Here is a 16,323-nt window from a genome sequence, read left to right on the forward strand (position 1 = left end):
AGATATAAGAGGATTGATCAGGATCACTGTATTGTCTGCTGGCAAAGCCAGGATACAAGCATGAATACTTTGGTTCCAAATTCTGATACTTATTCATCTCTTGGACTAACAGTTTATGCTCATCGTTGTAGGTGATTGCCTAGGTTTTACAACACCCCATCTGAACAAAACAATTTCTAGACCTTCACCATAAGGATTTCATGTTCGTTTTTATAGCAACCCCTATCTGGTGAAGGTATATTGCTGATAATAGCACCTGTTGTGCTGCAAGACTAAGTACATATGCAGGCAGGTTTATAAACTTCAGACATAGGAAAGGCTCAGCCAGCCTTACAGGAATGTGCTATTATAATCTTGCATAGGAACACATATCACTGCGATGAGTGCTTAACACACTGAGCTAACTTCTGAACCATTGTGGCACTCAATTTACTAGTATGCATTTCAAATTTGGCTATTGCACATGGTCAACATAATTCCTGCTGGAAGCAAAGAATGCTACAGGAGTTGTGCCGCAAGGAACACATAAACGATATATACCCCAGTGAAGCAATACATGATGAATTGTTCGAGGCAGAATGTTCTTGCCAAAACAAACAGGCAACAGGTTTAGAGCCTCAGCACCATACCATAACATATCATGATGTGTGCTTTTTAGTTCTGGTGAACAAAGGAATTGTACTTCTTTAAATCAGGCAGCCTTGTGGGACCCACTCCAAGTTGGGGGCCCTGGGCAAGTGCCCCTTTTGCCGTCCCATTAAAACGTCTCTGTGCCTGCCTGTCCTTTAGCTCTTCATGCGTCTTCAGCCCTCTTCTTTGTCACAGTCCCTGAGGGATTCTGGGACATGTAGCCCTTTTTAAGGAAATTAGGTTTTTCTTCTTCCTTATTATTTCTAACAGTGTTTTTACTTCCCCTGAAGTTATTAAGAGGGGAATTGTAGGGTTTAACCCTTTTAGAGACAGATGGTACAGAAAAGGTTATGTTTCCGTCATTCTTTTTGGCATACCTTGGATAGTGAGGAGGACATTTAGGGATGACAAAGAATTGTTCTGGGGATGTTTTAATCCTAGGTTTTATTGATTTTGTTTTTAACCATAAAATGAAATTCATCAGAATGACAACATGCTATAATCTCTCTCAGAATGGCTTTAAGAGTATCCGAGGAACAATACCATGTTTCATCCTGCAAAACCTCCACACTGTCCTGGGCCTTGTTTCCCCCCAGGTGATCCTCCCGCAGTACACCACCTCTAGGAAAGGGATCGGAAAGCATCTGCCCTCTACTGGCCACTTGAGAGGAGACTCTAGAGTCTAGGCAGGGTTTTGGGCGAGGATCTGCAGGATTGTCCACACCATACATAATCCAACTTCACTCTACACACACCATTGGGCCTTCCCTAGTACCGCAAGACTACCTACCCTGTGAACCGTTCTTCTACCTCTCAGACCCGACTTGCCAATACCCCCCCTCTACAACCCTGTCCCAGGGTCTGGTTTTCTAGGATTTGCCCAATGGAATTGAGCAACCTGCCGAGGGGCATGAACATCTTCTGACGATTCCCAAGACCTTTCCTCAGGTCCATATCCTTCCAATCTACAAAATACTGTTATCTTCCTTGGAAAAACCTGGAATCCAAAATAGTGTGTACTTCGTATTCATTTCTGACGATTCGCAAGACCTTTCCTCAGGTCCATATACTTTCCAATCTACCAAATACTGTAACCTCCTTTGGAAAAACCTGGAATCCCAAATAGTTTGTACTTCGTATTCGTTCCCAGACGGCTCAATACCAATCGGACCTGGAATTCCCTGAAGCCTAGTTTCCTGAGAGATCAACATGGAAGGTCAGATGAATTTTTAATCTAGGAGGTAACTTTAATTTAACTGTCACAGTAGGGATAACATTTTCAATTTCAAAAGGGCCAATAAATCATGGACTAAATGTTCTACTACTTGTTAGGGGAATATTCTTTGTTGACTGCCAAACCGAATCTCTTTCTGCATATTTTGGCGCTGGTCAGCAACATAAATCAGAATACTTCTTGAAAGCTGCCTTACTTTGTTGTAGAGCACTTACCGCCTTGTGAAAATTCTCCCCATGATCTTAATCCTGTCCGCCCCATCGGCATCTGAACTTCTTCTAACACAAATTCCCATAAAAACTGAGTATGAAACCCCTGATTAATAAAGAAAGGGAACATAGACATGGAATCCTTCAAAGAATTGTTGTAACAGATTTTGGGTAACCACACCAGATCCACCCAACTCTTCCCCGATTTCAATTAATGTCTTAAGTATTTTACGAATTCTTAGTTTATTCTTTCTGTTTTCCCATTAGCTTCTGGATGATAACTTGTAGTCAGACTAACATCTATTTCCAAAACCTTACAACATTTTTGCTAGAATGTAGAGACAAATTGAGTTCACCTGTTAGAGCTCACCCGAGTAGTAATCCGCTGTTGCCAAACCCTTGGTAGGAATGAAATGCTAGCTTAAGTTAAAACATTCACATTCAACAGTATATTAGTGCACCCTTCATCCCGGGGAAGATGCATGATAAAATCCATAGATACTCTATGCCTAGGTCATGGTGTAATTGGTAAAGGCTCCAGAGTTCCTGCTGGATTTTTGTCCTCTGATTTAACACATGCGCAGGTTTCGCATGTCTTGACAAAATGTAGAGTATCTGTTCTCATACTTTCACACCAAAACTGCCATTGTAAAAGCTCCAACGTCTTCCTGTACTCTGGGTGCCCAGCAAAAGGTGAATTGTGACATTGTCCTAACGCCTCCTTCCTTTGACCTATGGTAGGTGCCCTCTTTGATCTCCATATTGGGATCCTTTCTAACCCACTCATGCATCTGTTCTGGACTCATCTGTTGATGAATTTCATCATGAAAATTGATGATCTTCTCCACATTTTTCTCTACATCTCCCACAATGAAATTTCTGTCCTCCAGAACAGGAACCACAGCAACAGGACCTGGCTTCTCACTCACGGGTAGGTATCTTGACAATGCATCTGCGTTACCATTCAGATGCCCTGGCTTAAATGTAATTACAAAGTCATACACCGCAAAAAACAAGGACTGCTGCAGTTGTCTTGGAGTCAATATTTTTGCTGAGTGCAAAATACATTTCTGTGATCGGTCAACACAGTTACTTTGTGTCTTGCTCCCATGTTTTGATCACAATTAACTCACAGGCTGAAATGGCATAGTTTCTTTCTGCTATGGTGAATTTCTTTGAAAAACAAAGGCATGAGATGCAGTTGACCAGTGGAAGCGTGTTGTTGTGACAATACCGCTCCCATTGCCAAATCGGAGGCATCTGCATCAAAGAAAAAAAGCTAGTCTACTTTGGGAAGTTAATTTATCCTTCAGAAACCGAAAAGCCTCTTCTGCTTCAGAAGACCAACAAAATATCGCCCCATTCTTCAGTAATTTGGTACTAGGAGTCGCAACTTGACAAAAACCTTGTGTGAAGCGATCATAACAATTTGCAAATCCTGAAAAATGTTGAACATCCTTAATGCACGTGGGGGTAGGCCAAGCCTTTACGGCTTGCATCTTAGTGGTATCCATCTCAAGACCTTCTGGCAAAATTACAAATCCAAGGAACTCCACTGGAGTTGTGTTAAACTGACTTTTTTCGAGTTTAGCAAACAGCCGATGCTCGTTCAGCTTCCTAACACTTTCCGAACAAGCTCTTCATGTTGAACTTTATCCTTGGAAAAAATCCGGATATCGTTGATATATATTACCACAAAAATGTTCAAAAACTCTTGAAACACCTCATCAGTAAAAAACAGAAATGCTGTTTGTGCATTACAGGCACCAAACGGCACGACTTAGCATTTGTAAAGGGCAAATTTGGTTCTAAACGCCGTTTTCCACTAGTCCCCTTCATGTATCATCACGAGGTGGTAGGCATCTCTGAGATCCAACTTAGTCAAAATATTTGCACCCTGAATCTGATCCAACATTACAGATATTAATGCCACGGGCTAGCGATTCTTTATTGTTATTTTATTTAGTGCTTGATAGTCAATCAAGGTGCGCAACGTTCTATCCTTCTTGGGGACAAAAAACAAAGGTGATGCAGCTGGTGATTGTCCAGATTTCCGTCCAAGTATTCTTTGAGATGCTGATTTTCTTTCTCCGTCAGCGCATATATCCTACTACATGGAATTGGAGCCGCAGCCTCTAGTTCGATTTTACAATCACATGGGCGGCGTGGAGGTAATTCATTGGCCTCCTGTTCATTGAACACCTCCTTGAAATCTTGATAACTGTCTGGTAAAACCCCCATCACTGCTCCTATAGAATGTCTCTCCATAACACCTTCCATTAAAGAAATTCCCACCTCAACTTCTCCTTCACATGCGTGATCTAATTTCTTTTCCCAGAAGACATCCTGTGTGACATAACTCTGAATTCAATTCTACATTCCTCTGTCCCTTATCTATATGAGGATTATGTAAGGTCAACCATGGCATTTCCATAATCAACTGTAGTTGACCGGCATCGATTAATTCAAACACTATCTCCTCCCAGTGTTTACCTTTGATTTCCAACCCCAAAATCTTAGTTTCATGAGTAACTGGACCTGATGACAATGGAGATCCATCCACTGCCCTAACCTGTTCTGGCATTTCCTTTGTCACTGTCGGAACACCTAAGGTTAAATCCAATTTCCTAACCATGATCCTCCAGAATCTAACACACAGGGGCCACCACATCTCAACTTGCCCTCCAAAATAAGGATACATTCAAGGTTATATGTTGACCCATGACTGCAAAGTGTTTGCCACCTGCTGACCTCTAATCGAGAAGGTTGGAAATCTTCCAGGTGTACAAGGGCATCTTCCTGTATAGTGTTTGCTGTCTCCACAATATAGACACCAATTTTCCTTCCTTCTTTTCTCTTTCTCTTCCTTAGTTAAAGACACCCTCAAATGGCTCACTCTTTCGGCTGTCCTAATGATTTACTCCCCTGGCTCGGATTTGAACCTTTCACCCCTTACCCAAGTTCTACCTTTGGGTAAACTCCTCCTATGATCTCGAAGCCTCCTTTCACGCAATCTAATATCAATCTGCCTTACCACGGTAATGAGTTCCTCACATACAGTAGGTCTGTCAGTAATCACTAATCACTGCTAATGCGTCCTTGAGCTACTCCCTTAAATCCCTATAAAAAAGAGAGGCACTCTTTTCCTCTGGCCAACCACTCTCCAAAACAAGAGCTTTAAACTGAGTAATGTATGTGACCAATTCCGTACTTCCTTGTTTTAATTCTAGCAACTCGCCATAACCGCTTTGTGTCAACATTTGCTGATCAAACATCTTACCCAACTCAGTCTAGAAAAAAAAAAAATCTGCAGCTCAGGACCTCCTCTAGCCACCAAAGGAACAGATGACACAGTTGTGTCTCCTGACAGATAAGATCAAATGAAGGCCACCTTGGAAGACTCTGATGGAAACGCTTCTGTTCTACACAAGAAATGTAACGCACACTGCATCCAGAAAGGTTTAAATTTACGCTGCACCCCCAAAACACTGCGCTGGAGCCAACAGCATTGCTAAATGTGGAGGACCATAACCATGGAACTGGCTAGCTACTCTTCCCTCAGCTCCTTCCTTCCTAGTCAGCTCATCCACTGACTCTGGGCATAACTCAGGAGGCCCCCTCTCTACATTAACTCCAGAGGTCGACGGTCCATTCTGGTTCTGTGATTCTGCTACCCGCAGACTCATTTCTTCCAACTTAGTATTTATTAAGAATCAAGGCATCTCTACGACAGGCTTTTAACTACTTTTTTTTATTCAGCTTTTGGTTTCAAAAATAAACCTTACAGCTTTAGAATAGAAATATAAAACAAGTAGCAAAACCAGTAATTGAAACAGAAAGCAAAAAACAAAACCCTTTACAGAGTATACAACACTTTTCCCTTTCCCTTTACAGAAATTCACCAATTCAAATCCGAAACACATCCAGAGCAAGGGTTTAGATACTAAAAATACACTAAAAACAACCAGTGCCAGATGCACTGTCTTGCAGTCAAAAGAGAGGAAAAAGGAAAACTTTGTAGCATCAGTTCTTTTCCTATTCCTTTGGCCAGGCCTAAGTCATAGTTAAAACTTTTATTTGTCTGCCATCAGTTCAGAAACTTCTTTCAAAAAGTCCAACATAGCCAAAGTCAGAGAGATTTGAGAACTCCACATCAACCTCCCCCACCAATCATCAGGAGATAGAGTTGAAAATTCCCTGAAATGTTTCCCCAACCATTTAGACTGAAAGCCTTTCTCTCCCGGGCAATGCAAGGCGAGGTGAATTAATGTTTCTCTGTTACAATCACATAGCCTGCATTGGTAGTTACGCGAGTCCGCTGACTTGCGGACCTCCGTCACCTCCTTAGTAGGATACAAATGTAACCTCACCTGCAATAAGTTAGCACGCTTATACCTACAGGGAAATTTGGCTATGTAAGGTGGCAATGAACCCCTTGCTCTGCTGTCCTAAAAGTTATTCCCATAGAGCTTTGTGTTAGCTCTATTTTCCAACGCATGAATCCAATCTGTGCCATACAACCTCCTCTTAACTCGGGCCGGATTTGTCCATAGTGACTCATCTGATTCACCCAGGTCAAACAAGATGTCTTTGCAGAGTGAGCTCCAGGTATTCAAGAGGACCTCGGCGGGCTTTGACATTGCTGAGCCAATGGCCGCAAATCCTCCTTGCCTCCCAACCATGCAGCATTTCATGTAAAAGGAAAGGGTTTTCCAGACCGTAATAGAGCAGAGTGAGATCAACCCCAACTCTACCCTAACAACCTCAATTGGCACGCAATTACCAGAGAGAAGGAACATTTGCAATAGAGCTTCTGGATGATACAAGCTTGGGCGGCTAAATTGTTAGTTTTACTCTGCAGTTTTACTCCGAAGGGTTAATTACCTTTGGGTATCGGCAGCGGTGTCATTTAAACTCAGCTTCCATTATCTTTTCCCCTTTGATCTACCATGCTTTTGCAACTCATTTTTTCTTCATCTTCTTTCGGCCAAAAATTTAAATCCTTGATTTTGTGACATTTATTTTTAGCACGTTCGTCTCCACTTACTTCCCCAAAGCATCAAGCTGTCTTTGGAGACCCACCTGCGCGTGGTCTAGCCGAATTCAATCGTCAGCATAAAGCAATCATCCAATTGGAACCCACACCAGAGTAGGTGGAAGACATCTGGTTAGCTCAAGCACCGACTCTATGTCTGAAATGAAAAGATTGAAAATGGCGGGTGCCAGCGGGCATCCCTGCTTCAAACCATTAAAGGTTAAACTTGAATCGCTCACGAGCCCCTTGCGATCCAATCTCACACGTAGGGAGGTTTGTTTGACTGTGTAGTAATTTCAAGGCTTCTCCAATGTCCGCTGGACACCCCCAGGCTTCCAATTTGGCCCACAGATGTTGACGGTATATGGTGTCAAAGTCCTGTGCCTGATCGATTGACGCCAGGTATAGTTTGTGTAAATTGTATGCCTTGGCCTTTGACTTGAAAATATTTCAGATAAATAAATTCAGCGAGGTACCTATGCCCCTAATAAATCCTGCTTGCCAGGGGTCATGATGGGACGTAGAGGTCGCCCAGTTAGTAAGGGCCTTGGGTAGCAGTGGCCCAAAGATTTTGCCAATGACGTCTAAAAGGGCGATGGCCCTTTAATTTCCTGGATTCGCCTTATCGCCCTTTTTGTAGATTGGGCCGATGGTTGAACAGGTCCACAAAATGGTATTGTTTTTTCTTGTTTAATTAGTTCAAACCACTGCCACAATTTATCAGCCCATTTATCTGCATCTTTTTTGAGTCGTAGGTTCGTCATCCCATCAGGGCCTGCCGCTCTTGAGTTACTAGTCCTGAGTATCTGGTCGTGAATCTCACTCTCATTCATAGAGAATAACCATGGGCCCACTGAACGCGGGTCATCTTGGACCTGTTGATTTTTCGGACCTGCAAAGACCTTCTCGAAGTGAGCCTTCCAATTTTCTGCTGATATTGGGTTTACCACTAAAGCATCTTGGGGGTCAGATAGATGATTCATAGCTCTCAAGATCTCTGCTGTATTTTTTGAGGATATGAGGCATAACATTTTTTCCGCGTCCTGTTGAAGCATTTGATGTTTGCGGCACTTGAGCCAGTTCTTAACGGCTTGTTTAAGCCCTCTAGAGATTTTCGTGGCTTCCACTGTTTGCCTTTGGTCAAGTTTGCGTTTAGTTCCTTGTTCAGGGCTTTTTTCCTCTTTGCCACCTCTGTGTCATATTTTTGACGTGCAGAGAATCCAACTTTGTTAGATGTTAGGTGCACTTCATCATAGGCTTTGAATGGTTCTGTCGTCTGTGATAAGATGTGATTGGCGCCTGGCTTTCGAGGTGCAGAATATGATAGGGTTTTCACCCTCATGCGATTTCTTCCCGGTTCAATTTCGAGGTCGTCATTTTGTCGCATGAACCTCTTAGATGGCCATTTCTCCACCATTATTACTATGATGTTATGATCACTTCGATCAGTTTCCCATACTACCAAACTAGATAGTTCAGAGAATAGTAGATCTGAGGCAAAGACGTAGTCTAGCACTTGCATCTCTGAGCCCATTTTCCATGTTGTCCTTGGGGACGGTCATTATGTTTCTGTTTTCCAATTCATGTCTCCAATTTAACCCACTCAACACTTGCTGGGAGGCTGAAGGAAGTGGGTCATCTATGAGGTTTTAACTCCTCTCTCATTTCTCCTCACGTTTCCCCTAACTCACTCAAGGTAGGCTCAATGTCAGGGTTCATTGCAATCCAGGCAGGACTAACAACGTGGGCCGTTGATGCTGTAAAGTCCCAGCTTACTTGTCATGCAGAGATTGGCAATGAACTCCACTAACCCATCAGCTAGGTAATAAAACTGTGCACTAGACTCAAGGAAACTACAGACCGAAACCACAGACTACACATTTAGGGAAACTAGGCAATGAAGCTGCACACTAGAATCACGGAAATTAAGGACTGGAATATCGGAGACTACAGGCAGAAAGCGAGCGGACTACAGGGCAGAGAGCAAAGGGCTTCAGGCAGGCAACAAGGGCATAAGAACAGGAGCATGTTCAGGCAGCAGCAGACAGCATCAACAGTGGGCAGCAGGAATTCAGGTTTCAAAGCAAAAGGTCTGGAAGCACGCTTAATGCAAAAAGAAAGAGCACCTGCAGCCTGCTGCAGAGTGATCTTCTGGATGGACGGGATTGTTGATGAAAATTTTGAAACTGAAAATCATAAATTCGAAATGCCTGCCACGGAGTAATCACGTACATCATCCCTGCCCGCTATCCCTCCACCCCCCTACCCTTAAAACGTACCTCTTGAGGGGCGCTCACCAGCTGTTCCCAGTGGTCAAAGCGTTCAAAAAGAAGTAGTGGAACTATGTTCCCTACTGGCCTGCCTACGCCCCCACCAACCTCATCGCCACTCTCCCTCCCACACACAATATACACCCCCAAACAAATGCACCTGCTGTTTAAGGGAACGTTCAATGCAGTGCACTGAAAGTGCAAGTTTCAACTTCTTCCGACACTTTTATTTTAAAATGAAACCATTCTGGAACCGTTTATTTTTAAGATAAAAGTATGGGAACCGTAAAAGTTAATTAAGTAGAGGAGCACTGCTCCCACCCACTTGGACCACTGGCTGTTCCTCTCCACGGCTCTTTCCCTGCGACGCAAGTTCTGCCTCCCTGAGTCCCCATTGAGGGGCGGAACTTCCGCAGGATCCGTTTAAAAAAAAAAAAATCATTCTATATTCCCAACCCAACCCCCGAATCCCCTTAATGTCGATCAAGGGGAGCGGGGGACAGCCCCTCCCCTTAATGTCGATCAAGGGGAGCGGGGGACAGCCCCGCAAACCCGGCTCCACTTATTCAACATTTTTTTTTTTTTTTTTACTGGGCCAAATTCCGCATTTTCTTCAGTTCGTTTTTTTATTTTCGAGATTTTCTACGGATGCCTAATCTTCCAGCTCTCTCACAGAACTTTGAAGTTGAAAGCAAAGCAGGCCCACCAGACGTCTAGGGATTAAAGTTCTTGAGTTTGTAGAAGGAATTATCTAGGGTTTCCAAAGCATCACAAGGTGCATCATGGGGCATGTAGTTTGTGCAATCCAATAGGGAATTTCCAATACTTGCCAAAAGGAAATTAAAGTCAGAAACATGCCTGAATATAGCTCAGGGTGGACTGTGGCGATACAGTCTGAGCCCCGATAAAGCCACAAAGGGCGTCTCCTACAGTGCAAGGGGCGCAGTCATCACAGTATATGCCCTTTAGGACTTCTCACATTTGAAACACAATTTTCTGTTCCTCCTGTCGCAATCTGCGCGTTTTTTCATGAACAAAAGCAGTGAAAAGAAAAACAACAATTAATATGTTAAGTGATGCATTGTGGGGCTATTCTAAAGAGGCAACCTTTTTACACAAACACGTACTTCAACCGAAAGACTAAAAACACACAAGGCACAATAGAAGAGGAGGCTGTTCCGTGTATTGGTCTCTAAATGCTCTCGTCTGTAAGAGGAAGAATGCAAAGAAAGGTGAGGGACGAATGAGTCATTGTTTTGACGGAGAGGAGCGCGCGCCGCACCTTAAACGAGATTTAGCTGCCGCAGGCCTTTTGATACATATCTGGGCTGAGAGCACCATTCTTCCGTCATGTTGGTTTGTGTGGTAAAAGGTTGAGGTGAGTACTGATTGTGCTAAAATTATATCTCCTCAGAAAGTGAACTCTGCATGCCATTGTTTGCACTTCTATTGAGCACCATAATTATGGGCATGCTAAATTAATATTTACTACGTCATCACAGGATCTAACAAGCCACACAGCAGCCTTTCCTTTTCAGTATTTCTCTGTTTTCCTTTTTGAAGAACAGACTAAAGTCATGACGTGACGTTTCTGTTTAACCCCCTTGTTTACTACTTCGTTTTCTGTCAGTCGCCACAGAAGACGGACCATCTCTTTCACACTGGGCATAGGTGCCTAGCATCTTCTGGGAACCATGCCATGAAACAGTGTTTTATACCCTGTCATGTGTTATACGAGATTGGAACATTTATAAGACATTATCACTGCGTCAGTGGGCTGTTACCGCAAGCATGTGCCTCTGTAGGAGTGGGGGTACTGGGGATTAGATGCGCCCATGCTGAGGGCAGTGCCTGTATCAAGTTGTGTGGATCACAGGGGGGTGTGGTATCCCCAAAAGAGTGACCCAGTCACTAATGCTGGTCAATATCTTAATATCTAAAATAGAAGCTTGAATGGTGGGCATAACTTACAATTCTGGTAAAACTGCTGTATTATTATTTGACATCTTGAAAGAGAAAAATTGTCATTTGCAGACAGTGTACTTGCTCCACTGCTAAGCGCGCTATGCTCACCAAAAATGTTGCGGGGTATATTGAGAATCCTCTGTCGAGCCAACAGTGCCATAGAGCGCTACATAGCCTTGCAGCTCGGCCTGCTGGGCAGGATACAACTCTAATTTTGGTTCCTCCGTTCATTGGGTCTGGCTAGTGAATGCTTTAGATACGTGAGGGGGCTCTGGCGCCAGTCAGCTTCTGCAAGATGCAGAAAGACTGCCTCGTGGTGGGCGCTCTGCCATAGTGCGATGCAAAGGAGTCTACAGGGGCGCAGGAATAATGAGCTGAGTGGAGGATGGGTAAGGGTTCAGTGAAGGAGGAGGGGGAGAACGGGGACAGTGAGGAGATGGTGGGGGGCGATGAGAGGAAGTGGGATGAAGGTGGTAGACGTAGGAGGGTTAGTCAGGTGGCAGATATCTTTGTGGTTTTGGAAGAGAAGTCATTGGCAAAGTCTTTAGCTGAGAGAGCAGGATTATCTGGAGGTGGGCGGAGCATAGCCTGAAAGGCCATGACAGGTTTCTGAGGCTGTGGGCGGAGAGATGCTGCACGACCAGTGCTGTGCTATGATTTTGCAGATTTAAGAGCAGAAGTGAGGAGAAGGAGACTTGATGGGGAGTGGGGCTTTGCTGTATGTGCAACCCTCTAAGAACATGCTATACTGAGCTAAATGGGATGAATGGACACACTTGAGGTGGCAATTTCTGGTCTCAAGTGGGGTTCGGGCCCATGTCTCGTTGGGTTCATTACTATAAAAGAATCATTAAAAAGGAAAAACATGATTGGCACCTTTGAAAAGCTTTACATGTACATGTAGGTATTTTTAAATGTACATTTGGAGGAGATATTCGGTGACAAACATCACGTACTCACAGCATCATGGCACTGGGAAGCAGTGAAGCGTCCCTTGCAAGGGTTAACCATGGGTTGTGAAACATTGCACAACAATCAACAAAGACAGCACAAAGCTCAAGAGTGCGTGAAAATTATATTTAAATGATGTAATAGAAAAATTAGACAGTGCATAAAATTGAAATGTTGTCAAACAGTGTTTATTGAAGAATATTTAATAAGAACTATACACAGTGAATTGAATGAGAATATAAAATATACAATGCTGGCTACCTTTCTGAAAGGGGCAAGGGATTTTGAATCAGTACGGGAGAAGGATCCGAATATCGGACACACGATGGAAAACGTGGTGAGCGTGTTTCAGATATTTTGTGAAGGCCTCTGTTTGCCCATGCCTTGAGTCCGCACCCGATGAGTGGGCTGAAAGTTGGCATGGTGTGGCAGGACCAGGAGTGGTCCCTGGTTCTCCTCTCAGTGGATACAAAACTGACAGCATTAATACCATGCCTAAACAGTACCATAAGCCATGGCTCACTGCGGAGCACTGTGCGGCGGCTTATTGACCACATGCATTGTCTCAGGGATCTGCATGGCCCTGGTGAATTGTTCTCTTCTATCCAGTCCTGGCAAATGCCCACCCCCACCAGCTCAGTTCATGTTCTTCCTGCATCATGAATGTTGGTCAATCACCAAAGCTGGTGGCACTGTCGGCTTTGGAGGCTTGTGTGTAAGATTCCCAAATAAACTCCACCTCGCGCTTCCCTTTCAGCGGTGGAGGCCAAGCTGTAAAAAGTCAAACCATATGTTAAAAAACCAATAGCCGGGAGCCCTCTCCAGATAGCCAGCCCTTACAATGCACTGTCAGCCAATTAAAACGTGAAATGCCAAATCAGAAAATGTCCACTTTTCAAGGCGTGCCTCAAACGATTTAGATCAGCGAAAAAACAAGGAACATCAAAATAAATCATTACAAACTTCACAAGTCACAGGCAAATATGGTATGTGCTCTTATTGTTAACTGCTACCCAGCGAGAGACAATCAGATTGTTACATACAATTTGATTGGCTCCTCCGGGGCCATACCCGACGCAGAATGCCTCGAAGCTTTAGCTTCCTTCACATCCCCAGTGGGGGTGGGTGGTGTGGCAGCCCCTCAGCCAATGAGGAGGTTCGGAACAGGGTAATCCCTACTCCGAGCCATTGCAGGGCTGGATACTGCCACCCTCCCCCGCCGGGGATTCAGGTAAGTGTTTTTGACACCCCCCCCCGACCCCCCAAACAATCCACTCCCTGCCCTCCCAACCCCACTTACTTTCTTTTTGTTCTTTTTTCGAGGGCAAATGTGCTGGGAACACTTCTGTCCCCAGCACGTCCGCTCCCGATGGCTGCCATGGATCGGGAAAACTGACTCAATTTTCCGTTCCCCTGCAGCCATTTTTTTTTCTTTTTTTTTCTGTTCGAACAGAAAAGGAATGCTATTAGTACCCCGGTCTTGTGGGCCGGGGTACTAATAGCAATAACCCCTCCGTGAAGTGGTATTAACTGACTCGGTAATCCTCCCGCGGCTTGGGGCTTATTGCTTAAGTAATGCACTTTGGTGCCTAATTCACGCTTTATAATAACAATGAATAAAAAGTAAATAAAATATAGACAGGTGGCATGTTGTTAGCAATCTAAATTGTATGCGAGTAACCACCAATGTTCGCATTTACATGTGAGCAATCTCACTGGCGTCACCATAGACCCCATTCAGCACACCATCATCCACAACAAGAAAAACGGATGTTTGTCAATGCCTCAGCAACCAACCATGTGGCAGACACCAGCAACCTCATCACCACACATGACTTGGATGCCATCTTCATTACCGAGGCCTGGATGACATCCACCTCCACCCACATGCTAGATGCCTACATCCCCAACGACTACAGAATTATATAACAAGACAATTTTTCACAAGACATCCTGGCCATGCACCCAACTGGATGACATCACCATTGACTCTTTGAAAAAACTTTCCTGCCACTTCCCGCTCTACCCAACAGACAATATGACTTTTCACCTCATCTACAGACCACCCAAGCCCAACAGTCATCAATGACTTCACCAACTTAGTCACCACTATGTCGCTCACACATGCCAACAACATCTTCCTCGGTACCTTAAACATCCCAGGAACCCAGAAACCAAGTCAATGAAAGAAGATCTTCTCTGCCTACTCAATACTCTGAACCTCATGCAGCACAAGAAAGACTCAACTCACAGGAAAGGTAATATCCTCGACCTCCTCATCACCATTCCGCCTACCCTCCATCACAGCTCTCCAATCCTGTTCAACTGTTCAGACCCTCTGGCAATTCCCTTCGACTTTAGTAACACCACACAAGTCAAGCAAAGCCACCAGAAACCCTGAAAACAAGCCTTCAGAGCATTCAGAAACTTCCCATTGGTGGCTCTAATGGAACTCCTCGCCAAACTCCACTTCACATGGGCTCGATTTTCTTCTGAGGAACCAGGAATGCGACTACCTCCTACAAGAACTGAACACCACCCTCACAACCAACATCAACCGCCATGTCCCAGTGAAACAATGCACCCTCAAACATAAACCTTCCACACCTTGATGCACTCAAGAATTCAACTTCAACAAATTAACCATCATAAAACAAGAGAAGACTTGGTCGAAAATCCTGCAGTGCATCTGACCTTGCCCTGCTTGAGGAACTCTGTGCTGCACACAGAGGACTGAGCACCACTGCCAAGGCCAATTACTAGCAAAATACCATAGCCAAGGCCAACAATGAAAGTAGAGCCCTCTTCAAATCGAGTCGGCACTGCATCAACCCACTGCCCAACCCCTCCGTACTGCAATCTATGGAGAAATCCAATGCCATGAACACTTTCTTCATCAACAAGTTCAGCATGATCTGCCAACACATACACAGCAAGGCTACAACTGACAGCACACTACACCATCCCATCTCGCAAAACCGCAACTAGCTGGACAACTTTCAAGGCACTCACTATGGAAGACTTCACTGCCATTCTAGCATCCCTCAAGGCCACATCGTATGTGGACAACATCCTCCCTGCTTCCATTCTCAAGACACTTCTGACTGAAGCACTCCTCCCTCACCAGACAATCATCAACAACTACCTAACTCAGGGCATCTCCTCGACCCTCAAGACCAGATAAATCATGAGGCATGGCGACCTCAGCATCTACCGCCCCATCACCCATCTTCCTTTCCTAGGTAAGATCCTTGAGAAAGCAGTAGCCACACAACTCGGCCAACTCCCATCACCCCACCATTTATAGATAGAAAGAGAACCAGTGATTAAGGCAACGTATGTTAATAAATACAGAGGGCTTATTAACATGCTCTGTAACTCCTATTAGAGTTACGGTGAGATATAAGGTAATGAGGAGTGACATAGAGCACAATGGAGGGCAAAGCAGCATTCTGCTGGTCCTGGAAAAGCCTGCCTATAACTGGTCCTCCTCTACATGCACAACTAAGGGACACAACTGGTCCTACCCAGTGGCAGAACCAGTCTTCTTTTAATTTTGGACACCAGAAATGAGTGCCATAACAGACTGAATTGAGCGCAAAGTTATGTTATTGCCTCAAGGGGTAAAACCATGTTTCAATCTGAAAGCTCCATGTTGAATGTTTGCAGTGTCAATCCTATGTTTCAAAGTTATTTGTTTAATCGATTCATGCTTCGATGACCTTGCCTAGTGTTCAGCAAGAGCACTTTCAGAGCATCATAAATAATAATAAATAAATAATAATAAATGGACCACTGAAGCAACAGAGCAGGGTCACATCTCTTATGTGGGCCTAGGAGCATCTTGTACAATTCTGAGGGCATACACAAACACCCTGATAAAGCAGCCACACATGCGGTTGCACCTTTATCTCGCTTTAAAGTGTCCCATATTTGTATCCAATAAAAAAAAACAAATAAATGTACATAAAGATACGGTGTAGCATGCAAAACGCGTTGGATAAAGACACTCTAAAATTCAGACTATTC

At 44.2% G+C, this 16,323-nt stretch overlaps 1 protein-coding gene across 2 annotated transcripts in view; it reads right to left on the reverse strand.

Annotated features, from left to right (window-relative positions):
- Positions 1-12,466: 12,466 nt before the first annotated feature.
- The window catches only part of LOC138515502 (maestro heat-like repeat-containing protein family member 2A), a 37,047-nt gene continuing 33,190 nt past the window's right edge, over positions 12,467-16,323 (reverse strand). The window contains exon 10 of one of the 2 annotated variants that reach the window (XM_069630310.1): positions 12,467-13,065. Coding sequence is in view for 1 of the 2 variants with exons in the window: in XM_069630311.1 (XP_069486412.1) it covers positions 13,048-13,065 (18 nt within the window). In the remaining variant the exon portion in view is untranslated. The remainder of the gene's footprint in view (positions 13,066-16,323) is intronic. The other variant, XM_069630311.1, reaches the window with a different exon arrangement.

The sequence above is a fragment of the Ambystoma mexicanum genome, chromosome 6q (genome assembly GCF_040938575.1).
Source record: "Ambystoma mexicanum isolate Mex_15411 chromosome 6q, UKY_AmexF1_1, whole genome shotgun sequence".
NCBI classification, from domain to species: Eukaryota; Metazoa; Chordata; class Amphibia; order Caudata; family Ambystomatidae; genus Ambystoma; species Ambystoma mexicanum.